Below are 25,551 nucleotides of genomic sequence, written 5' to 3' on the forward strand. Positions count from 1 at the left end.
TTTTATGTACTTTGCTTAGAGATTGTTGCAGAATGCAAAATGGCTAAAACAGTTTTGTTTCTTCCTGCGGGGCCAACTGTTGTTCTTTCCAGGCAAGCCTATGAAACTCAGCCCGGCAACGGAGGAGATAGCCACGTTCTATGCAAAGATGCTCGATCACGACTACACGAGAAAGGCGATTTTCAAGAAGAATTTTTTCTGTGACTGGACAGAGGTATTTGCCTGTGGCTTCCTGGGGAGGGGGGAGGGCGTGTCTCCGTGGCCGAACATCTCCCTTGTGTGCAGAAAGACCCAGGATCAGTCCAGGTGAGGCTGGCAGCTGGAACCCTGGGAAGATGCTGCCAGTCAGTGTAGACAGAACTAGGCTCAATGGGCAAGTGGGCAGCTTTTTGTGCTCTTGGCAACTGCCCCACAGTAGGTCAGTTATGACCCAAAAATGTCCAAGAGGGCTCAACAAGCCTTTTAAGTGGAGATCTTTATCTCAGTCTATCTGTATTGGATTTGAAATCTGTTTTACCTTTGTAATCACTTTTAATCCTTTGTATCTGTGGAATTGCTTGTAATCATTTGTCGTTGAATCGTTTTTATTGCTAAATTGCTTTAAGATGCTTTACATGAAGTTATTCGTAGCTGGAATCAAATAGATTTAGCTGCTCTTCCTGCATTGCAGTCTACGACTATGTAAAATAAAACATTAAATAAGTAACAGCAACGATCAGAAATGAGCACAAGACAGGAAGGTCCCAGGAACTTGGAAAGTCCTGGGACCATATACATTGGTACCTCTGGTTGCGAACGGGATCCGTTCTGGAAGCCCGTTCGCAACCTCAGAGGAACGCAACCCGCGTCTGCGCATGTGCAGGTTGCGATTCTCCGCTTCTGCGCATGCACGTGACAGCATTTTGAGAGTCTGCGCATGCCCGAGCGGCGAAACCCGGAAGTAACCCGTTCTGTTACTTCCGGATCGCCACGGGACGCAACCTGAAAAGATTTAACCTGAAGCGTCTTTAACCCGAGGTATGACCGTACTTGCATTTTACTGACATTCTAGACACATTTTTTGTTGTCGTTGTTGTATCAGGCTAATTTCCTGCCGGCCTTGAGACGTCCCTCAGATGCATAAGAAAATAATTGCAATCTTGATGGCTCAGAGCAAAGTATTGTGTTTCTGGCAGTATTCGGTCCAGTCCCTCTGGGAATCAGACAGGCAAGGGGATGAGGGTGGTGAGCAGGGCCTTGTAGTTCATCCGCCTCAACTGGTACTTGGAGGCTCCACTGAAGAGCCACTACCAGCCATTTTGGGTGTTCCTGAGCTAGGTAAAGGTAAAAAAAAAAAGTTAAAGGACCCCTGGACATTTAAGTCCAGTCAAATGCAATTATGGGGTTGCAGCGCTCATCTCGCTTTCAGGCCGAGGGAGCCGGCGTTTGTCTACAGACAGCTTTCCGGGTCATGTGGCCGGCAGGACTAAACCTCTTCTGGTGCAACAGAACACTGTGACGAGTGCCAGAGCGCACGGAAATGCCGTTTACCTTCCTGCCACAGTGGTATCTATTTATCTAATTGCACTGGTGTGATTTCGAACTGCTAGATTGGCAGGAGCAGGGACAGAGCAACAGGAGCTCACTCCATCATGGGGACTCGAACCGCCAACCTTCCGATCGGCAAGCCCAAGAGGCTCCGTGGTTTAGAGCACAGCACCACTCACGTCGCTAAGACACATGAATCTGCGGGACGCAGCTAATTGGGGTTCTCTGTTGGGTGATGGCAGGCGTTATTGACGATAATCTCATGGCTCATGTGCCTTATTTCTTGGTGTGACAGGCAGCTTTAGAACTCAAACCTCTGCTTCCTTGATTTCCTGTAGCAGATGACGTCGGAGGAGAAGAAGAAGATCAAGCAGCTGGACAAATGCGACTTCAGAGAGATTCACGAATATTTTGTGGAGAGACAGGAGGCTCAGAAAGCTCTGCCAAAGGAGGAAAAGCAGGTTCAGACGCGCCCCTGCTAGCTGATAAAACCCAAGGCCTCCTTCACCACCAACTGCAATCATAGATTTGTGATTTCCACCTAACTTAAGGGAACAGTTTGCCCCAGATGCACCTATTCAGCCACTTTATAATTATAATTATTATTCAACCACTTTGTTCAGTGGAACTTTTGCAAGTGCCTCTAAATGTCCGTTTTCAGGAGTTGATCTTTTCCTGTGGCAGCCTTTGGAACTCCCTGCCTCTTGACATTGGTCAGGCTGCCTGTATGGATTTTGTATTTCAGGAAGCCTTCCCAGATATATAGTTTAGTTACTTATAGTTGTTTTAAAACCTCGATCTGCATTTAAACCATAATTTATTTTATGCGTACAGTGGTACCTTGGTTCCCAAACTTAATCCGTTCCAGAAGTCCGTTCCAAAACCAAAGCGTTCCAAAACCAAGGCGCGCTTTCCCATAGAAAATAATGCAAAATGGATTAATCTGTTCCAGACTTTTAAAAACGACCCCTAAACCAGCAATTTAACATGATTTTTACTATCTAACAAGACCATTGATCCATAAAATGAAAGCAATAAAGCAGCGGTTCTCAACCTGTGGGTCCCCAGATGTTGTTGGACTGCAACTCCCATCATCCCTGAGCTCCGGCCTTGCTAGCTAGGGGTGATGGGAGTTGTAGTTTAACAACATCTGGGGACCCACAGGATGTGAAATTCTGCAATAAACAGTGTACTGCAGTCACACAATCAGTCCACCAGTAGCTGGACTGGGTTCCACACAGCCACAAAGAAAAAGAGCCACAAAAACAAAATGCAAAATAAATAGCAAAGACAGACAGACCACAGCGTTACACTCAAAATGGAAGCATAACCTTCAAAACGGAGCAGTTCGGCTTCTGAAAAAAGTTTGCAAACCAGAACACTTACTTCCAGGTTTGCAGTGTTTGGGTTCCAAGGCGTTTGAGAACCAAGGTACCACTGTACATGCTTTTAATGGCTTTGGGTTGCCTGCAGTTTGATCATGTGCACCAGCTTAGATACCTGTGTGATAAAGCGGTTTATTAACTCTTTCTAACTTATTGAAATTAAAATGAATAATCTTGAAGATTAGGTCTAATGGGTATGGGGTTGCTCGTGCGTAAGTTGCCGCCTCTCCTGGTTATGTTGCCTTGCTAAACCTTTCAGTCTGGGCAGCCCTTCACTTCGTGGCTGCCTCAGTCGCTAGCAGAATCCGTCAGTGGGCGTTTCTTAAATCTTTTCCAACATAAAAGTTGTTTGACACCCAGTCTCCTCCTACTCTCTCTGCGCGGAAGTCTTCTGCGCAGGGTGGGCGTGGGTAGCGGAGGACCCGTGCTCTCCCCGCTGGTGTCCGGTGAAGAGTCCTGGAGCCCTCTCGCCGATTCCCCCATCAGCCCCTCTATATCCCTGGTGTTGCGCTGATTTGCTTCCCCATCTGCGGAGCTGCCTCTCTCCCTGCTGGGCCCTTCTCCAGCATCGTTTGAGAGCCTTCCCTCCGCCTCTAGCTCCGATGTCAGTTCCCTGACATTAGGCTATTGCACATACGTTCAACATGGGCTAGCCTTAGCAAACACTTGAAGGCTGTACAGTTAGTCTACCCCCAGAAGGTGGGGACAGGCTGTAATAATAATAATAATAATAATAATAATAATAATAATAATAATAATAATTATTATTATTATTATTATTATTATTATTATTATTATTATTATTATTATTATTTATACCCCCCCATCTTCCTCTACCATTATCAAAGCTTGACTTTAAACTATCGGAATAACACCTGGTTCCACACATTAATTTACCTCTCATTCTTCTTCCTTTCCCCCCTTTTTTTAAAACCCAGAAATTGAAAAAGGAAGCAGAAAGAATACAAGAGGAATACGGTTACTGCACGATTGACGGGCACCGGGAGAAGATTGGCAACTTCAAGACGGAGCCGCCGGGTCTTTTCCGAGGCCGTGGGGACCACCCGAAGATGGGGAGGGTCAAGAAGAGGATAATGCCCGAAGATGTCATCATAAACTGTAGCAAGTGGGTGACTGGGTCATAGAAGGGCGACTCTGTTGGGCTCAGAGGGGGGTTCGTCTCTTGAGGAGCAAAGACAGAGAGGCCTGTTTCAAACTTCTTTCAATATTGCGTTTTTTAAATTTATTGCTGGAACCTGCCCCGGCGAAAGTAAGGAAGGAAATTAAAGGGAATACATAAGGAGACATAGACCCATAGACACAGTCCAACCCTCTGTGTCCCACTCTCAACGGTTTCATCTGTTTTTATAAGGGCCTTCTCAGTAGTGGCACCCGCCCTGTGGAACCAGGGCCATCTTTACCTGGGGGTGCAAGGGGTGCGGGGCACCCGGGTGCCAAATTCTGGGGGGGGGCACCCCTCGATTGGCAGCAGTGAGAAGCAATGGAGCGAAAGTTCCCGCCCTCCTCCTCCATTGCTCTATTACTCCGTAGCGTCATTATTACAGGTGAGCAATTCCCCCCCCCCTAAAAAAAGGTTGACAACTTTGGCTTCCCTCCTCCTCTATTGGAAGGAGAAAAATAACAATTCCCTTAATAACAATTTAAACAATTTATTTAACTAAAACAATAACATTATATCATATGTATCCATATCTGTTAACTGATGTGGTTAAACATTTTTTTTTTAATAAAAAAACAACTTAGACTGAGTTTTAAGCACACCTGAAAAATTTAAAACAAATCCTTATTTCCTGATGAATAGTCTTTGGACTACAATGTAACTTAAATAGAAAACTATCTTTAGAAAGATTTTTCCTCCGAAAGCATTTTATTTTCAAAATCTAATTTAAATAAAAAAAAACACACCGTGATTTTAAAAAATAATAATCTGATTTAAATTTTAAAAAATTTATTTTTATCCATCCTGATTTCCGATTCCTTGTAAAAGCAGTCCAGGGAACTCAGTTGTTTGGTCGCTTATACGAACAAAACACATATTTTTGCCATCCAGATTGTGATGTTTCCTGTTCTGCTTTCTGATATCTTAACCTTTTCCCCCTCCTCTCACTCCCTCTTTTTTTGGCCAGGGGTTCCAAGATCCCGAAACCCCCTCCCGGGCACAAGTGGAAGGAAGTTCGGTGTGACAATAGCGTGACCTGGCTGGCGTCGTGGACGGAGAACATTAATGGGGCCATAAAGTACATTATGTTGAACCCCAGTTCCAAGCTGAAGGTGAGGGATGGGGGCAGGCGTTCCCTTTGGGAGTACAGTAGACCCTCCGGATACAAATTAAATTCGTTCCAGGGGCCCGTACTTAACCTGAAAAGTCCTTAACTGGAGGCGCCGCTTTTATGCACGCGTGCGGTGCACAGAAAGGGATGTGGGTGGCGCTGTGGGTTAAACCACAGAGCCTAGGACTTGCCGATCAGAAGGTCGGCGGTTCGAATCCCTGCGATGGGGTGAGCTCCCGTTGCTCGGTCCCTACTCTGGCCGACCTAGCAATTTGAAAGCACGTCCAAAGTGCAAGTAGATAAATAGGTACCACTCCGGCAGGAAGGTAAACTGCGTTTCCATGTACTGCTCTGGTTTCGCCAGAAGCGGCTTAGTCATGCTGGCCACATGACCAGGAAGCTGTATGCCGGCTCCCTTGGCCAGTAAAGCGAGATGAGCGCCGCAACCCCAGAGTCGGTCACAACTGGACCTAATGGTCAGGGGTCCCTTTACCTTTACCTGCGGTGCGCAGAGCGCTTCTGCGCATTTGCATGATGCAAAACCTGGAAGTATAGACTTGTATCCGGTTCTGCTTCTCTTCCCAGGGGGAGAAGGACTGGCAGAAATATGAAATTGCTCGCTGCTTGAAAGGGGTGGTGGGCAAGATCCGTGCTCAGTACCGGGCGGACTGGAAATCGAAGGAGATGAAGAAGCGGCAGCGGTCCGTGGCCCTTTATTTCATCGACAAGGTAAGGGCTGCTTTCCGGCGCTCTTAAAGCTGGTTGCAAATACAGTCATACCTCATGTTACGTTTGCTTCAGGTTGAGCGTTTTCAGGTTGCGTCCCGCGGTGACCCGGAAGTAGCAGAACGGGTTACTTCCAGGTTTCACAACTCACGCATGTGCAGACGGGCAAAATGACGTCATGTGCAGAAGTGGTGAATCGCGACCCGCACACGCGCAGACACGGGTTGCGTTCTGTTCAGGTTGCGAACGGGCCTCCGGAACGGATCCCGTTCGCAACCAGAGGTACCACTTTATTCCTTTCTAGTAACATTAACAACAACAACAATAATAAATATATTATTTATACCTGGCCAATCTGGCTGAGTTTCCCCAGCCACTCTGGGCAGCTCCCAACAGAATGTTAAAAACACGATAAAACATCAAAAATTTTAAACTTCCCTAAACAGGGCAGCCTTCAGATGTCCTCTAAAAATCAGGTAGTTACTTATTTTCTTGATGTCTTATGGGAGGGGGTTCCACAGTGAGGAAGCACCAGAGGTTTCTGCTCTCACAGCTGCAACAGCAGCGTTGGAAGGGGTTCCTTAGTGGGGTCACCCATCTGCCCCCCCTGCAATGCAAGATGGAAGCAGTGTTTTGGAGAGAGCCTGCGTCTGACTCCCCCCGCTCCCCCCATGGCTCTGGGATCCAGCGCCGAAAGCCTTCTGGCGGTTCCCTCATTGCAAGAAGTGAGGTTACAGGGAACCAGGCAGAAGGCCTTCTCGGTGGTGGCGCTTGCCCTGTGGAACGCCCTCCCATCAGATGTCAAGGAAATAAACAACTACCAGACTTTTAAAAGACATCTGAAGGCAGCCCTGTTCAGGGAAGTTTTTAATATTTAATGCTGTATTGTTTTTAACACTCGATTGGGAGCCGCCCAGAGTGGCTGGGGAAACTCAGCCAGTTGGGCGGGGTATAAATAATAAATTGTTATTATAAATTATTATTGTGTCCCTCCCCAGCTGGCCCTGAGAGCGGGGAATGAAAAGGAGGAAGGGGAGACGGCGGATACGGTGGGCTGCTGCTCCCTCCGCGTCGAGCACCTGAGGCTTCACCCTCGGATGGACGGGAAGGAGAACGTGGTGGAGTTTGACTTCCTGGGCAAGGACTGCATTCGCTACTACAACCTGGTGCCTGTGGAGAAGCAGGTGAGAGAGGCAGCGTCGCTGGAGAGGAGGGATGCAAGCCGTTCCTTGGGTCGGTGGGCACCATTCTCCCTCTGCAACAGAACCAATTAATAATCATAATCATAATTTATTATTTGTACCCCGCCCATCTGGCTGGGTTTCCCCAGCCACTCTGGGTGGCTTCCAAGTAAGATTAAAAATACATTAAAATGTCACACGTTAAAAACTTCCCTGAACAGGGAATTATTTTTCGCTCCATTAGACGCACCTTTTTCCTCCTAAAAAGTAAGGGGAAATGTCTGTGCATCTTATGGAGCGAATGCCTATGGATAGTGGTGGGATCCTGCTGCAGGATCCATGGTTCCCTTTTCTTCAGCGTGGTGTAGTGGTTAAGAGCGGTAGTCCCGTAATCTGGGGAACCGGGTTCGCTTCCCCGCTCCTCCACATGCAGCTGCTGGGTGACCTTGGGCCAGTCACGCTTCTCTGAAGTCTCTCAGCCCCACTCACCTCACAGAGTGTTTGTTGTGGGGGAGGAAGGGAAAGGAGAATGTTAGTCGCTTTGAGACTCCTTAGGGTAGTGATAAAGCGGGATATCAAATCCAAACTCTTCCCTCCTCCGTGGCTCGCTTTGAAGCAGCAAAGCGGGAGAGGAGCCTCTTACATGGGTGTAAGCGGCTCCTGTCTGGTTGGCTGCCTTAAAGTGAGTGTGCTCTCTTTCATTTCTTCCTCCCTGGCTCAGCTCCATGAAAAGCTCCTTTTCCACACACCCCACGCGTGCTCCCTGCCCCTTCAGTGCTTTTCCTTCCCTCCCCACTTAAAACGTGGTTACAAAGCATGGATCCACATGGATCCTCAGGAATTTTGCATTGGGTCACCCCAAATTCCCCATCAGATCACATCGCATGTCCATGGCTACAGCCTGCACCAAAAAAATCACACACCCACTGTTGCCCGGGATCGCAATGGCGCAAAAACGTGGTTACAAAGCATGGATCCACATGGATCCTCGGGATTTTTGCATTGGGTCACCCCAAATTCACCACCAGATCACACATCTGTGGCCACAGCATGAACCACAAAAATCATACATCCACTGTTTCATTCAGAATATTTTTTTTCTTGTTTTCCTCCTCTAAACTAGGTGCGTCTTATGGTCGGGTGCGTCTTACGGAACAAAAAATATGGTAACAGCTTGCTGAACCAAAAACAGATGGTTGTTGGTGCGATTAGTGTTATTAAGTTTATAACCCAGCCTTCCTCCTGAAGGGGACCCAGGGCAGCAAACACACAGGCGATAAATAAGAATTTTAATTTTAATTTATATGCTGCCCTTTATCAATAGATCCCAGGACAGTTTATAACTTTAAAAGCACATTACAGAACGTCAATGATAAAAAATAATAATAAAAAGCATACTCAGAGATAGCCTAGTAATAAAATAGATAAAGCAGTTACAGCATCTAAAGCCATCTGTAATACAGATGCCGAAAGTTATCTCCTTAAAAGTCCCGTTGAAAGGCCAGCTCTTTGCAGCTTCCCAGCAGTGAAAATGACAGAGAGTTGTCCTTGCTCATTTTGGGGGATTGTGAATTTGACTTTCCTTTGAGGCGTTTGAAGCTACAACAGTGTTCCCAGAAAGCCTGTCCTCTTTAAAAAAAAATAATAATAATCTTATTTTTGTTCTTTAAATTTCCCTGGAGGACACACAAAAAGACATTATGAAAACCTGTATTCCTCTACATAGAAAAGGTAAAGGGACCCCTGACCATTAGGTCCAGTCATGACCGGCTCTGGGGTTGCGGCGCTCATCTCGCTTTATTGTCCAAGGGAGCCGGCATACATCTTCCGGGTCATGTGGCCAGCATGACTAAGCCGCTTCTGGCGAACCAGAGCAGCGCATGGAAACGCCATTTACCTTCCCGCCAGAGTGGTACCTATTTATCTACTTGCACTTTGACGTGCTTTCGAACGAGACCGAGCTCACCCTGTTGTGGGGATTCAAACCGCCGACCTTCTGATCGGCAAGTCCTAGGCTCTGTGGTTTAACCCACAGCGCCACCCACGTCCCTTATTCCTCTACATACACCACAACTTATAAGAGAAACGCTATATATGCTTTTCCTTGTTTATTTGCTTGTTTGTAACAAAAGAAAATCCTGAATAAAACCTCTAAAAAAAATCAGTTTACATCTATAAAGAATGCCCTTATTAAGCGATCCACGAGTTAGTATCAACCTTTGGAACTGGCCTTTGGGCTTCTGGAGAAGCCCAAATGAGGTAAATGAGGTAAAGCTCCAGTGATTTCCTGCAAAGATATATTTGGCTTTTATCCCTCTTGCCAGCCTTTACTTGTGAGTCGCTTTGCTTACTCCTGCCGTTCTCCTGAGCTGACCTTGCTCTCAGAATTTCCATCTTGATCATTGCAGGTGTTCAAGAATTTGCAGCTGTTCATGGAGAACAAAAGACCCGGGGACGATCTTTTCGACAGGCTGTCTGTAAGTTTGGGCTGACCTTCACAGATGTTTTGATCCTGGGTATTTTTGAATGCTCAAATTCTCCAGGCAATAGCAGAGGGAGAAAAGCAATGACAAACCTAGACAGCATCTTAAAAAGCAGAGACATCACCTTGCCAACGAAGGTCCGTATAGTTCAAGCTATGGTTTTCCCAGTAGTGATGTATGGAAGCGAGAGCTGGACCTTAAAGAAGGCTGATCGCCAAAGAATGGATGCTTTTGAATTATGGTGCTGGAGGAGACTCTTGAGAGTCCCATGGACTGCAAGGAGATCAAACGCATCCATTCTGAAGGAAATCAGCCCTGAGTGCTCACTGGAAGGACAGATCCTGAAGCTGAGGCTCCAAGACTTTGGCCACCTCATGAGAAGAGAAGACTCCCTGGAAAAGACCCTGATGTTGGGAAAGATGGAGGGCACAAGGAGAAGGGGACGACAGAGGACGAGATGGTGGGACAGTGTTCTCGAAGCTACCAGCATGAGTCTGACCAAATTTTGGGAGGCAGTGGAAGACAGGAGTGCCTGGCGTGCTCTGGCCTCAGCTTCAGGATCTGTCCTTCCAGTGAGCACTCAGGGCTGATTTCCTTCAGAATGGAGAGGTTTGATCTTCTTGCAGTCCATGGGACTCTCAAGAGTCTCCTCCAGCACCAGAATTCAAGAGCATCCATTCTTTGGCAATCAGCCTTCTTTATGGTCCAGCTCTCACTTCCATACATCACTACTGGGAAAACCATAGCTTTAACTATACGGACCTTTGTTGGCAAGGTGATGTCTCTGCTTTTTAAGATGCTGTCTACAAGTGATAAATTATTATAATAGTATTTCTGACGGTAAGAGCTGTTCGACGGTGGAATGGGCTCTCCTTCCTTGGAGGTTTTTAAGCAGAGGTTGGAGGGATGCTTTCAGTGAGATTCCTGCAATGCAGGGGGTTGGACTGGATGACCCTCAGGGCCCCTTCAAACTCTACAATTCTATTATTATTAAGCTAAGTAAGCCTGGGTCTGGTCAGCGCATAAATGAGTCATTGCTTAGGACAGGCACCCCCAAACTTGGCCCTCCAGCTGTTTTGGGACTACAACTCCCATGATCCCTAGCTAATAGGACCAGTGGTCAGGGATGATGGGAATTGTAGTCCCAAAACAGCTGGAGGGCTGAGTTTGGGGATGCCTGACTTAGCAACAACCCCATTTCCACTGCCGTGAGTTCCTTAAGTGGACTTCCCATGCCTTCCCCCCCCCTAAACTTCCTTTGCTGGATAAAAAATGTGCACCCCACCACTGAGACCATTCCGTTGTAACCATCCAACCTCCCAGAATTTCAACACCTCTTGTGATGGTTTGACCCCTTTCTGTTTTTAACAGTACGAAATTCTACAAACATTCTCCATTATCTCCTCAAAATCACTTCTCCTGCGTATTCCCCGTCTTACCTTAATGGCACATGTTAATTTATTGTTAATAGCTATATCCCAAACCTCTTTGTTCCATTCCTCCATTTTATATTCTGCTTGGCCCTTCCACTTCCTGGCTTATAATAATTCGTGCGGCTGTCAATAAATTTGGGAGCAAGTCCTTCGTAGCCTGCGAACCTTCCACACCCATCGTAAATTGATAATAATGCTACCTCTGGGCTTTTGGCCAGTACATTTTTATTCTTATTTATTTATGATTATTTATGATTATTATGTCAATTAATCAATCAATCAATCAATTAACTAACTAACTTCCTTTCCTTTCCAGACCTCAACCCTGAACAAACATCTGCAGGACCTGATGGAAGGTTTGACAGCCAAGGTCTTCAGGACCTACAATGCCTCCATCACCCTTCAGGAGCAGCTCGATGCCCTGACAAATGGTAAACGGGCTCAGGGCAAACTTTTCTGCTGCACAGGCTGGACTTAATTCCAGCAAGACTCTGCAGGGTCTCTAGAACAGCAGTAGTTAGTAACGGTAATAATAATAACCCACCCGTTTCGCTGGGTCGTCCAGAATACAGTGGACGCTCGGGTTGCGAACATGATCCATGCAGGATGCACATTCGCAACCCACAGCGTTCGCAACCCGCGTCTGCGCACGCACGGGTTGCAATCGGCGCTTCTGCACATGTGCAAGGCGCAATTTAGCGCTTCTGCGCATGCGTGACCGCCGAAACCCGGAAGCAACCCGTTGCGGTACTTCCGGGTTTCAGTGGTCCGTAACCTGAAAAAACACAACCTGAAGTGGCTGTAACCCAAGGTATGACTGTAAATACTAATACAGTGGTACCTCAGATTTCAAACGCTTCGGGTTACAAACTCCGCTAACCCAGAAGTAGTACCTTGGGTTGAGAACTTTGCCCCAGGATGCGAACGGAAATAGCGTGGCGGCAGGCACCATTAGCGAAAGTGCGCCTCAGGTTAAGAATGGTTTCGGGTTAAGAACGGACCTCCGGAACAAATTAAGTTCATAACCCGAGGTACCACTGTGCACACATTTTTGAGATGGGAGGGAGATGTGCTCCTGTTCCAAATGCGGAATGCAACGTCAAATCCCTCTTGAACTTTGGTGGTGTTCAAGTTTAGGAGAATGTAAGAAGGGTCTGGCTGCAGGATCAGGCCAAGGTCCTATCGGATCCATTCTCCTGTCCTCACTGTGGCCAAGCAGATGTGTCTGGGAAGCCCCCAAGCAGGGTTTGAGCACAAGATCACTTTTCCCCGCTTGCGTTTCCAGGATCTAGCCTTCAGGAACATTCCTGCTCCAACAGTCAAGGCAGAATGTAGCTGTTGTGACTAGGAGATGTTGAGAACTTTATCCTCTGTGGGGTCCACAAGGGGAGAGATCTTACGATCCCTAGTGACTCGGTGATACCTGGTTTTCAACATCGCGATATATCACCAGCTAAACATTGTGATATATCACGAGGTCTGAAATAAGGATGAAGCCATGTTGAAGCATTGGCTGGCTTCACAGTTTTCCCCACATTGTGATTTTTGCAGAGCACACAACCCACCCACACCATGATTTGCAATATATTGGCAGGTCAGATGTTTAGAAAATGTTATCGCAATATGGACTTCAAACCAGTTTGGGACAATACGTCGATATATTGCCTGGCCCTACGAGCAACTGGTATTCAGAGGCACAAGAGGGTGGGGTCTGTTGTCAGAAACTGGGAGAGCCCCTGGCATAGATGGGGAAGGTCGCGCCCTCGCCCCCTGTAGCTGCAAGTCAGTGTTGGCTATGCTGGGATGGAGGGCCTACCGGTCTTATCAGAAAAAACCCTGTGTTCCTATGAATGCTTGCATTTGCAACGAGGCTGGTGCCTGGCGCAATAGTGCTGGCTCCTGATAGCCCCTGTGTCAGAAACACAGGTAAAGGTAAAGGGACCCCTGACCATTAGGTCCAGTCGTGGCCGACTCTGGGGTTGCGGTGCTCTTCTCGCTTTATTGGCCGAGGGAGCCGGCGTACAGCTTCCGGGTCATGTGGCCAGCATGACTAAGCCGTTTCTGGCGAACCAGAGCAGCGCACGGAAACACCGCCGGAGTGGTACCTATTTATCTACTTGCACTTTGACGTCCTTTCGAACTGCTAGATGGGCAGGAGCAGGGACCGAGCAACGGGAGCTCACCCCGTCGTGGGGATTCGAACCACCGACCTTCTGATTGGCAAGTCCTAGGCTCTGTGGTTTAACCCACAGCGCCACCCACGTCCCTGCAGAAACACAGATAAACCTACACAAATGCCCACCTCAGCCTTGCCTTTTGGTTCCTGACAGAGGACGACAACGTGGCTGCCAAGCTCCTCTCCTACAATCGAGCCAATCGGGCAGTCGCCATCCTTTGCAACCACCAGCGGGCAACTCCGAAAACCTTCGAGAAGTCCATGCAAAACCTCCAGGCCAAGGTAACCCAGCAGAGGGGGGCGCTGGGACAATACAAGGGCTTATCTCCATCTGTCTTGCTGAAGCCAATGCAATTCTGGGCTGCATCAATAGGAGTATAGCATCTAGATCAAGGGAAGTAATAGTGCCACTGTATTCTGCTCTGGTCAGACCTCACCTGGAGTACTGTGTCCAGTTCTGGGCACCACAGTTCAAGAAGGACACTGACAAACTGGAACGTGTCCAGAGGAGGGCAACCAAAATGGTCAAAGGCCTGGAAACGATGCCTTATGAGGAACGGCTAAGGGAGCTGGGCATGTTTAGCCTGGAGAAGAGGAGGTTAAGGGGTGATATGATAGCCATGTTCAAATGTATAAAAGGATGTCACATAGAGGAGGGAGAAAGGTTGTTTTCTGCTGCTCCAGAGAAGCGGACGCGGAGCAATGGATCCAAACTACAAGAAAGAAGATTCCACCTAAACATTAGGAAGAACTTCCTGACAGTAAGAGCTGTTCGACAGTGGAATTTGCTGCCAAGGAGTGTGGTGGAGTCTCCTACTTTGGAGGTCTTTAAGCAGAGGCTTGACAACCATATGTCAGGAGTGCTCTGATGGTGTTTCCTGCTTGGCAGGGGGTTGGACTCGATGGCCCTTGTGGTCTCTTCCAACTCTAGGATTCTATGATTCTATGATTCTATGATCCAGCCCTCCTCCTGATTTTCTTGCACAAAGCTTTCCTGGTGCGCTGTTGGGCTAAACAGCTGGGTGGCTAATAATAATAATAATATTTTATTTATACCCCGTCCATCTGGCCACTCTGGGCAGCTCCCAATAGAACATTAAAAGCACGATAAAATTAAAAACATGATAAAACATCAAACATTAAAAACTTCCCTAAAGAGGGCTACCTTCAGATGGCTTCTAAAAGTCGGATAGTTGCTTATTTCCTTGACATCTGATGGGAGGGCGTTCCACAGGGCGGGCGCCACCACCGAGAAGGCCCTCTGCCTGGTTCCCGGTAACCTCACTTCTCGCAGGGAGGGAACTGCCAGAAGGCCCTCGGAGCTGGACCTCAGTGTCTGCGCTGAATGATGGAGGTGGAGACGCTCCATCAGGTATAGTGGGCCGAGGCCGCTTAGGGCTTTAAAGGCCAGCACCAACACTTTGAATTGTGCTCAGAAACGTACTGGGAGCCAATATTATGTGGTCTCGGCGCCCAATGCAGATCTCTCAGGACTGGTGTTATGTGGTCTCGGCAGCTGCTCCCAGTCACCAGTCTAGCTGCCGCATTCTGGATTAATTGCAGTTTCTGGGTCACCTTCAAAGGCAGCCCCACGTAGAGCGCATTGCAGTAGTCCAAGCGGGAGATAACCAGAGCATGCACCACTCTGGCGAGACAGTTAAGCTGGATGCAAGACAGGAATGTGGAGAAGAACTTGTAGCCCATCCACACTTGCCTAGAAAGACAAGACCTGAACCCGCCATGCTTTTTGCCGTTCCAGATCAACGTCAAAAGGGACCAGTTGTGCGATGCAAAGCTGGAGCTCAAGAAGGCGAAGGCAGATTGCAGATGTAAAAGGGATGTGAAATCTAAAGCGTGAGTGAAGCCGGTTCCTTTTGTAACCTGGGTTATCCTTTCAATTAACTGTTAGGAGGTTCGTCAAAGAAGTGGCATGCGGGGAACTAATTCAGGATGGCTGTTTTTCCCATAGGCAGGTGCTTGCAGGGTAACCTTGGCAAAGCGGTCACTTATGCGATAAACATCATTATATGCTAGAGTTGTCTGTCCCCCCATAATAATAATAATAATAATAATAATAATAATAATAATTTATTATTTATACCTCACCCATCTGGCTGGGTTTCCCCAGCCACTCTGGGCGGCTTCCTACAAAACACTAAAATTCAATAACCTATTAAATATTAAAAGCTTCCCTAAACAGGGCTGCCTTCAGATGTCTTCTAAAAGTTTGGTAGTTATTTTTCTCTTTGACATCTGGTGGGAGGGCGTTCCACAGGGCGGGTGCCACCACCGAGAAGGCCCTCTCCCTGGTTCCCTGTAACTTGGCTTCTCGCAGCGAGGCAACCGCCAGAGGGTCTTCAGAGCTGGACCTCAGTGTCCGGGCTGAACGAAAAATAAAATAAAAGAAAAACAAAACAAAAGGAGAGCCAGGATACTGGATCAGACCAATGGCCTCCTTTGGTCCAGTGCCCTGCCAGCCAAATGCCTCCAGGAAACCAGCAAGCAGGGTGTGAAGGCAGCCACCGCCCTCTCCCCTGCTGTTGCTTCCCAGCAGGTATAATGCCTCTGACGCTATAATGGCCTTCATGGTTGTTAGCGGACCTTTCCTCCTTCGTCTAAGCCAGCGCTCTTTGCCACAACCCAGCAGATTGAATTCCAGAAATTAAGCCTGTGTTTTATGAATACCACCCCTCCTTTTCATCTATCCTAAATTGGCTGCCAGCCAAGCTTGCTGTGCAAAATGTTACGAACCTCATGCCATGTCCACATGTCCACAATTTCACAGGCCTCTTCGCGTGTCCTGTAACTTGCCTTTTTAAAATTAGAAAGGTATTTTATTTTTGTAAATTACTTTGGGGTGGCGGTTTGTTTTTACAATTAAGCGGTATATAAGTTTTGTTAGTGGGACGCGGGTGGTGCTGTGGGTTAAACCACAGAGCTTAGGGCTTGCCGATCAGAAGGTCGGCGGTACGAATCCCCATTGCTCGGTCCCTGCTCCTGCCAGCCTAGCAGTTCGAAAGCACAAAAATGCAAGTAGATAAATAGGTACCACTCCGGCGGGAAGGTAAATGCTGTTTCCGTGCGCTGCTCTGGTTCGCCAGAAGCGGCTTAGTCATGCTGGCCACATGACCCGGAAGCTGTACGCCGCCTCCCTCGGCCAATGAAGCGAGATGAGCGCCGCAACCCCAGAGTCGGCCACGACTGGACCTAATGCTCAGGGGTCCCTTTACCTTTACCTTTACGTTTTGTTAAATAAATAAACAGGCAGGCAGCCTGAAATCTTAGACTATATCAGGCATAGGCAAACTCGGCCCTCCAGCTCTTTTGGGACTACAACTCCCATCACCCCTAACTAACAGGACCAGTGGTCAGGCATGATGGGAACTGTAGTCCCAAAACAGCTGGTGGGCCGAGTTTGCCTATGCCTGGACTACAGCGACAGAGGGCACAGTCGGAATGTTAATAAGGAAACAGAGCAGCAACTGCCAAGCTATTCTGGTAGCGAACCATGAGGACTAGCGACTTGCTTTGTCGGTCCCTGTTGCGTTCTCACGTGCGCGGTGCCTCTCTTCCGAACCAGCGCTTTAGAAAAGAAGCAGAAGCACGTAGAGAAGTTGGAAGAGCAGCTGGAGAAGCTGGTCCTGCAAGCCACAGACAAAGAGGAGAACAAGCAGATCGCTCTGGGCACCTCGAAGCTGAATTACCTGGACCCGCGGATCAGTGTGGCCTGGTGGGTTGACATGCCTGGGGAAGGACGGTCCTGCTGTGTGTTTGGTGCAAAAGCGGAAGCCCGGTCATGATTGCTAGGATTTGCCTGCCCTCCTCCCTAAAGTCCCAGGGTTCGGGTTGCAACAATTAAAACGCAATATTAAAAATCGTTTGGAACAGCATATGGTCACAGGATCCTGAAAACATACACCTCAAATGCCAGGGCAAAGAGGTGCATTTTCAGCATCCTCCGGAAGCTGTACAATGAAGGTGCCAGGTGCAATTCTGTGGGGAGGGAGTTGCACAGCTTAGGGGCCACCACAGAGAAGGCCCTGTCCCCCTGGGCCACCACCCTCTGAGTCTCTGAGGGTGGAGGAACTACCAAGAGGGCCTCCTCTCCCGATCTCAGCACCTGAGAGGGTCTGTAGGGAAGGAGGCGGCCCTTCAGTTATTCGGGACCTGAGTTATTTGGGGCTTCAAACAGCATCTTGAGTTGGGCCCGGAAATTAACTTCCAACCACTGCAGCTCTTTTCAAAGCAGGGGGTTGCGTGAGATCTGAACCCAAAGCCCAAGAGGCCCGGCTTTGATACCAAAAAGGCACTCTGACGTGCTTTTTCTGCCCACAGGTGTAAAAGGTTTTGCGTTCCCATTGAGAAGATTTTTAACAAGACCCAGAGGGAAAAGTTTGCGTGGGCGATAGATATGGCAGACGAAGATTTTGTATTCTGAGGCGATCCCGGCTACCTCATTTTCGTGCCTTCGTTGTGACCCCGTTTTTCTTTTCTTTTGCAAGCAAAAAATACATCTCTAAAGGAAGGCGTGGTGCCTGTGTTTTGTGCAAAAAGGTCTAAGATGGGGAGCCAAATTGCCAGTCTCTTCTTGGGGGTTCTGTGGCTGCAACAGGGGGCTCTTTGCATAGCTGTCAAGTGTCCCTTATTTGAAGGGACAGTCCCTTATTCCAGCACCATGTCCCGCTGCTGTCCCTTATTGATGGATGTCCCTTAAATGATGTCCCTTAAATTTCAAAGGAAGCAGCTCCTCTCCCTCCCTCCCTGCCGGCCAGGGAGGAGGGAGGCTCCAACTGTGTTGCTTGGCTGTGTTGCTCACCCAATAAGAAGTCTAAGAACGACTGGGGGGTGGAGCTTGCATGCCTTGTGTGTGGCTAGTTAATGCAAGCTGAGGGGGTTTTTGAATGCTGGACGCCATTTTGTTGCACGTGCTGCTGCAAACTTTGCAGTGCAAAGCCAGGCCGGGGAGCCATCTTAAGTTGAGGCTGCATAGGCCTTGTGGTGCATGTGATTCAGATTCTATTCAGTTGAACCTCTGGTTACAAAGTTGGTTGGACAGTGTTCTCGAAGCTACCAGCATGAGTTTGACCAGACTGCAGGAGGACAGGAAGACTGGAGTGCCTGGAACAGGTGAGGCTGCAGGTCCCTTATTTTGGCTGCTGGTCGCTTATTTTCAAATCTGTAAATTGACAGCTATGGCTCTTTGGTCCCTTCTGCAGCACAGATTTAAACTGATTTCCCCCACTTGTGGCTCCCTCTTCTCCTCAAAAGACCTGAGCAGATCCAGTCGGACCTCGGTTGTTGAACGGAATCCGCTCCAGAAGCCTATTCGGCTTCTGAAATGTTCGACAACTGAGGCTCGGCTTCCGATTGGTTGCTGGAGCTTCCTGCACTCAGCAGAAGCTGTGTTGGACGTTTGGCTTCTGAAAAACGTTCGAAAACTGGAGCATTTACTTTCGGGATTTTGGCGTTTGGGAGCCAAAACATTCTGAAACAGGGGTCCGAGGTTTGACTGTACAGTTCTGCAGTGGGGACGAGGTGTGTCTGTAAACATGGAAAATAATGATAATAATCCCAGGGTTATTTGAGGGAAGCCATTATGATTTAAGCCAATTCATGCTTTGATACAGTAAAGGTATCGCTAGCCATTGTACAGGTGAAACTTGAAAAATTAGAATATCGTGGAAAAGTTCATTTATTTCAGTAATTCATCTTAAAAGGTGAAACTAATATATGAGAGAGACTCATGACATGCAAAGCGAGATATGTCAAGCCTTTATTTGTTATAATTGTGATGATTATGGCGTACAGCTGATGAAAACCCCAAATTAACAATCTCAGAAAATTAGAATATTGTGAAAAGGTGCAGTAGCTATTCAACCCATAACAGCTGCAATGGGTTCCTGAGCCTTTAAATGGTCTCTCAGTCATCACAATTATAACAAATAAAGGCTTGACATATCTCGCTTTGCAAGTGTTGGCTTTGGTTAGGTTTTCCTAATCTAGTCTGTGCCCTCTGTATCAGAGATGCTCTTCATCCCATGCCTTGCTTCACGAATTTTGCAGGTTTGGGAATCTCTGGCTGTGCTTTGAAAGCTCCTGGGTCCTGTTAGGGCAGGGGTCAGCAAACTTTTTCAGCAGGGGGCCGCTCCACTGTCCCTCAGACCTTGTGGGGGGCCGGGCTATATTTTGGAAAAAATATATGAATGAATTCCTATGCCCCACAAATAACCCAGAGATGCATTTTAGATAAAAGCACACATTCTACTCATGTAAAAACACCAGGCAGGCCCCACAAATAACCCAGAGATGCATTTTAAATAAAAGCACACATTCTACTCATGTACCCATGTAAAAACACACTGATTCCCGGACCATCCGCGGGAAGGCGATTGGGCCAGATCTGGCCCCCGGACCTTAGTTTGCCTACCCATGTGTTAGGGAATACGTTGAAGCAAGCAGCTGTATCTGTAGTCAAAAGAGTCTAGGCGTTTGAGCAAAGATGGAGAGCAGACAGGTGAGTCCTTCGAAACAACAAATTTCCTCCAAAACCCACAGGAAGAAATGCCCAAATCGCCACCTACTGTGCCAGAAAGCAGGAGAAGTTATGTTTATGAAAAACTTGGGAAGATGCCACCATTACCTGCCAGAGCATTTGGTGGCTATCACTTGAAATCACACCCTTTGGTTTACACTATGTACTGACAAACCTACAGCACTTGGTTCAATTTCAGTGTAATCATTGTGGTTTGATTTAAGAAGGCATCCTTGTTCAGAAAATTTCTGTTTGGAGGCACAACATTCACCATGAAATTGGGGTTTGAGGGGAACAGGGTGATTTCAAAGGTTAGTGCTGTCAGTCTGGAGTGGAAGTTTGTCCTTGAAGAGAACTCTTAAATAATATTTCAAAGTTATTGTGGTGGGTGGTTCAAAGATTTCTACTGGAAGAATAATACTACTACGCCACAATCCTGATAATATTGCTTCTAGTTTGCTTGTGTATTCCTACAAATTGAGGGTGGTGTGGTGCTACAAATGGATTTTTGTTTCCATACAAAATGGTAACTGGTCTTTTTGCCACACATGAACCAAACACGCCTGTAACACAATTCCGGCTTCTCAGAAGTGCTCTGGAGTCTAGTATTTTTCTAAAGTCACATTCAAGGAACTCAGGTTCTTGGGCGATGGATTGTTTACGGCTTGTTTGATGTTAAGTTGCCTGGAAAGCTGTTCATTAAAATATGAGTATTTTTGTCCATGACAGACTTCGGGTTTTTCAAATGTGTGTGCTGAAAACAAAGGTGGGAGCAACTTGCTCCAAAATCTTACATTTCTTTGGTTTCCATCAATGCTTTTTGCCTTATTTGGGTGTCGAGTCTCCTTGAGTGTCAGTAAACTCTCTTCCCAGTTTAGAGCCCTTCATGGGGTTGTGCATGAAAATTAAAAGCAGGAAGCTTGTTCTATGTGTAAAAATTAAATTTAAAAACCCAACAAGTCAGGTAGTAGTAGTAATAATAATAATAATAATAATGGAAAAAACACATGGGACTTTTTTTTTTTTAACCTTAACATGTTGACATTGACTGGAATGAAGAAAAAAAAAACCACTGCAGTGACAAAAAGCAATAGAGTTCAAGAATTTATTTTTTGTACCAGGTGATCTTTATTTACAGAACCAAAAATTGGCTGGAATTTGGGAGCGCTGTTTACTACTGTGCCACAAACTAGGAAAAGTCCGTTGTAAGTCTACTTCTGTGTAAATTCTGCGGCCGTGAAGCTCACCGGGTGACCTTGGGACAGTCACTCGCTCTCAGCCTATCCTACCTTGCAGGAAGGTTGTTGTTGAATAGGGAGGGGAAGAACCTGTCAACATGCAGAGGGCCGAGAGGCCAGCTGGCAAGACCCAGCTGTCTCCATCCATCGGCCCGTGCTCTGATGTAAATCAGCAACCCGGGCTTCAAAGCCAGGGCACGCTATCAGCAGAGAGAACTGCGGCACAGAATAGACTTGAGGCTTGTGGAAGCATACTACAACTACAGATTTATTAATCATAAATTAGGACAAAGAAACATGTCGTCTCTATGGGAGTTGGAACTTAAGAGGTTAAGTTGTTCCCATGATGCCTCAGCATTCTGACGTCAGGAATGGAAGCTGGGCGGAGCTTTCCTGTCTGTTCCTCTCCGGTCGTTGAGAGAGAGAGGGTGTTTGCCATGTCTGCGAGAAGTCCTGGAAATATCTGAGAAAATGATGCAATAAAAGAGCTGTAAATGGACATTACTGTGCTCTGTGTGTTTGTGGGAAACTAAGTGACAAGTTGCTGCTGTGTTTTACTCTGCTGGGCGTGACGCAGAAGAAGGAGCAGATTCGCGCAGAGGAAGTGTGCCGGACCTGCCGAAGCTGCCATAAAGAGCTAATTGCCGATAGTAAATCAATTAGCACGTCACGGACTAATCAAAATACCTACAGGTTATGGACCCATAAATTACCGCTTGTAAACTTGTCACTAGAGGCTGCTGGAATGCTTTGAAGTTGCGTTCGGATGGCAGTGGAGTTGGCGAAAGCGGAGGTCTGTGTCTAAGGCAAGCAAGCAGGCTGAAAGACGCTGTGCTGAATGCAGAAGTGCTGAGAACAGCGGAAATCGTTTCTCCACGCAGCAGGAGCCGGAAGAGCTGGAGTTTTTGTGAGTACAGCTTGGGGCCCCTGGGGGAGAACAGGAAACCATGGCAGAAGGCCACGATTCCTATTCCGTACCTTTCGAAAAATTGGACGGAAAGAATTGGCAAGAATATAGCAGGAGGCTGAAGGCATGGCTGGTGGCGAAGGGTCTGTGGGAGGCCGTGCAGGGGCCGCCACTTCCTACACCAGGGGCTGGAGCTACAGCAGCTGAGATAGCAGACGCCCGAAATTCCCAGAGGAGGAACCAGAGGGCCCTGGGAGCGATCGTGCTTAGCCTGGATGGTTCGCAGCTACCTTTGGTTGAGGGCCTGGAAAATGCTTGTGAGGCTTATCAGGCGTTGGAACGGGTGCACCACAGAACCACGGCTGGGGCAAAGATCCACACCACCAGACGCTTGTTTGAGATGAAGTTACGTCCTGGGGATAGCATCAGGAAGCATGTAACTGATATGCTGGCCGTGTTTAACCAGCTGAGACTGTTGGGTGTCGATTTTCCAGAGGAGCAGAAAGTGTACATTTTGCTCAGTTCTCTGGACAAGAGTTATGACAATCTGTGTCTAACTCTGGAGTCTCAGGATCCGCAACAGCTGACGCTGCATTACGTGGCGGGACGCTTGCAGGACGAAGAAGAGAAACGCAAGAAAGAGGGCAGAGCTGGCACAGGGAGCTCGGGGTGCAGAGGCGGAGCCAAGCCCGCGGAATGCACGGTACAGGCGTTTTCCGTTCGTCGGTGTTACATTTGTAATTCTACAGACCATCTGCGTCGAAATTGCCCCCACCGGAGCAGAGAGGCAAGGCAGGATGTTTTCAAGGACAACTCTCATGGGAATCAGTCGGGTTTCCATGGCAACAAGTCTGGGAAAACAGCCAGGCGTGGGACTGAGGCTAGTCAACGTGCCAGGTGCCAGGAAGAGACGTATGAGATCACGGCTAGTCTGGCATTGTTTGAAAACAGCTGTGAGAAAGGCTCAAAGTTTCGTTTCGTTATAGACTCTGCAGCTAATCGCAACTTGATTCCAGAGACCCCTACTGTCGAGGGGTGGAATTGCAAGGCAATTCCTGCCGGGAAAACTGTGCTGTTTGCAAATGGACAGAAAAAATGTATGACTAACGTTGTAAATCTGCATTTTCGTATTTTACAGGAAACGCTGGAGTGTTGTACCGTTCCTGGGATGAACCACTGTCTTTTATCTGTGCCGTATCTACTGAAAATGGGATTTACGGTTTGTTTTCAGGGTGATGTGTGCACAATCTCCAAAGGAGGGAGGATGCTTGCCAAGGTTAAAAAGGGGCAGAATGATCTTTTCATTCTTGAAACGTCTCTGGAGGGTGAGGGGAAGGTTGAGAAAGCACAAGCACTGCGTGCTACAATTCCCAATCATGATGCATGTGTACACGCTTGGCATGCTAGGACAGCTCATGGCTCTGTAGAAGAACTACAGACGCTACCCGAGGTCGCTAACGGTTGCCACATTGTAGAATGTGGATGTGCGATGGATTGTGAAGCATGCAGACATGCAAAGGTAAAAGGGTGCAGTTACCCAAAAGTGGATAGGGTAACCGAAAAACCTTTTGAGCTAGTTCACATAGATCTGTTTGGTCCTGTAAAAGAACCAAGTCTGGGAGGGTCAAGGTTTCTGCTCTCGATGCAGGATAATTTTACGCAGAATTCCTGGACCCATGGTCTCAAATCCAGGGATGATGCAGCACAGCTGATCAAAAGGTGGATTGAGGAGGTGGAACAAAGGTTTGCCACCAAAGTGCAAGCTGTCACAAGTGACAGAGGTGCTCAATTTACAGGTTCTGCTTTGCAGAGGTTCTTTCGCAAGAAAGGGATACGTCACACAGTGACTTCACCCAATCAGAGGGGGGAGGCAGAGCTCCAATGTGAGGCTCTGGTCCAGACTGCAAAGGTGTTGCTGAAAGATTCTGGGTTGCCACCAAAGTTTTGGCTGGAGGCAATCAGGTATGTGAGCTTCACCTGGAATCGGACCTACAATTCAGTGGTAGGTGACACACCGTTTGGGCTGTTGCATGGCAGGAAACCCCAGATTCATTTTTTGCGCAAGTTTGGGTCGGAAGCATCTGTGCCAGTGGCTAAAGTTTCACAGGGGCCAGATGGATCCAAGTTCCGGAAAATGATCTTCTGTGGGTATGAGCCAACAGCGCATGCATGGAGGTTCGCGTTTCCATCGGGTGATCAGAGTAAACTGCTGATCAGCAAACACGCTGAGTTCTATGAGCAGGATGAAAAGTCAAAGGCTGCTGTCAAGCGTGATGTTCTCTCAGAGTGTCTCTCTGATTCAGAACAGGAAGGTTCTGAGGGGGAGGAAGAAGAGGCTGAGTCTGCTGATGACGATCAGGTCACTGACCAAGGTCTGGAGCAGGGCGGGGCATCTCCACAAGTTGTTAAAAGGGAGGCCAAGAGTGAGCCTAGTTCCCCTGTGAGTGTGATGGAGAGAATTCGAAAACGCTTTAAGTCAGAGGGGGAATCCCATGATGCTGAGGACACAGTTCCTGGTGGCAGTGAGTCAGAGGAAACATCTGAGTTTGTGCCCAGGCGATCCAGTCGCACAACGAAGGGTGTTCCACCGGAAAGATACCAAGCCACGGGTGCGTTGGTAAGTTTCGCACAGTGTGAACCTGAGAGTTACGTGGATGTTCCACAGGTATTGTCAGAATGTGATGCAGAGGGGGTATGGGAGTTGGAACTTAAGAGGTTAAGTTGTTCCCATGATGCCTCAGCATTCTGACGTCAGGAATGGAAGCTGGGCGGAGCTTTCCTGTCTGTTCCTCTCCGGTCGTTGAGAGAGAGAGGGTGTTTGCCATGTCTGCGAGAAGTCCTGGAAATATCTGAGAAAATGATGCAATAAAAGAGCTGTAAATGGACATTACTGTGCTCTGTGTGTTTGTGGGAAACTAAGTGACAAGTTGCTGCTGTGTTTTACTCTGCTGGGCGTGACGCAGAAGAAGGAGCAGATTCGCGCAGAGGAAGTGTGCCGGACCTGCCGAAGCTGCCATAAAGAGCTAATTGCCGATAGTAAATCAATTAGCACGTCACGGACTAATCAAAATACCTACAGTCTCTCTCTCGTGTCGTCTCAGAACGGGAAATGCAAAAGCAATACAGACAACGGAAGTTCCCAGCATACTGTGTTGGAATGTAAACAGACATGTGACACATGTAGCTATATCAATTCATAGACACACACAAACACATTGCAAAGAGCAGAAATGTGCCCTGCAGCCTGAGTGGGGCCTGATTCTACTTGAGACCGGTCCTGAGCAATTCCCTTCTCCACGATGTTGCCTTTGAGGGAAGCGCACAGAGAGGCAACCTGAGAAGGGGCCTGTTCAGTGGTGGCCCCGCACTTGTGCATGCTCTCCCCAGGACAGCATGCCGGTTCTCCCATTGTCAGTTGTGAGGCAGCAGACAAAACCCACAGGCCTTTGGCCTTTGATTTGGAGGTTAACCAGTTCTGCCCTCAGCCTCTGTCCGGGCTCCTCATTCTTTTCCTTTTTTGGGGGGGAAATCATTTTTATTTGATTTTACAAATATAAATTTATAACAAAACCAAATACAAATAAAGAGATCACTTTGAATCTAGAGACTTCCCATTCCCCTCCATGGGTCCTATTGTCAACTTTTGCAACTGCTTTTCATAATCTATATTTT

General features: G+C 47.7%; 1 protein-coding gene across 2 annotated transcripts in view; it reads left to right on the forward strand.

Moving 5' to 3' along the window:
- The window catches only part of TOP1MT (DNA topoisomerase I mitochondrial), a 39,032-nt gene extending 21,305 nt beyond the window's left edge, over positions 1-17,727 (forward strand). For both annotated transcript variants that reach the window (XM_083516712.1, XM_083516711.1), the window contains 12 exons: positions 93-214; positions 1,866-1,988; positions 3,851-4,038; positions 5,060-5,204; positions 5,789-5,932; positions 6,928-7,113; positions 9,519-9,587; positions 11,343-11,457; positions 13,357-13,484; positions 14,962-15,056; positions 16,783-16,932; positions 17,538-17,727. In XM_083516712.1, the coding sequence (XP_083372838.1) occupies positions 93-214; positions 1,866-1,988; positions 3,851-4,038; positions 5,060-5,204; positions 5,789-5,932; positions 6,928-7,113; positions 9,519-9,587; positions 11,343-11,457; positions 13,357-13,484; positions 14,962-15,056; positions 16,783-16,932; positions 17,538-17,640 (1,568 nt within the window). In that variant the 3' untranslated portion in view covers positions 17,641-17,727. The remainder of the gene's footprint in view (positions 1-92; positions 215-1,865; positions 1,989-3,850; positions 4,039-5,059; positions 5,205-5,788; positions 5,933-6,927; positions 7,114-9,518; positions 9,588-11,342; positions 11,458-13,356; positions 13,485-14,961; positions 15,057-16,782; positions 16,933-17,537) is intronic.
- The last annotated feature ends 7,824 nt before the right edge of the window (positions 17,728-25,551 follow it).

Source organism: Podarcis liolepis (assembly GCF_965112155.1).
Source record: "Podarcis liolepis genome assembly, chromosome: 8".
Taxonomy (NCBI): domain Eukaryota; kingdom Metazoa; phylum Chordata; class Lepidosauria; order Squamata; family Lacertidae; genus Podarcis; species Podarcis liolepis.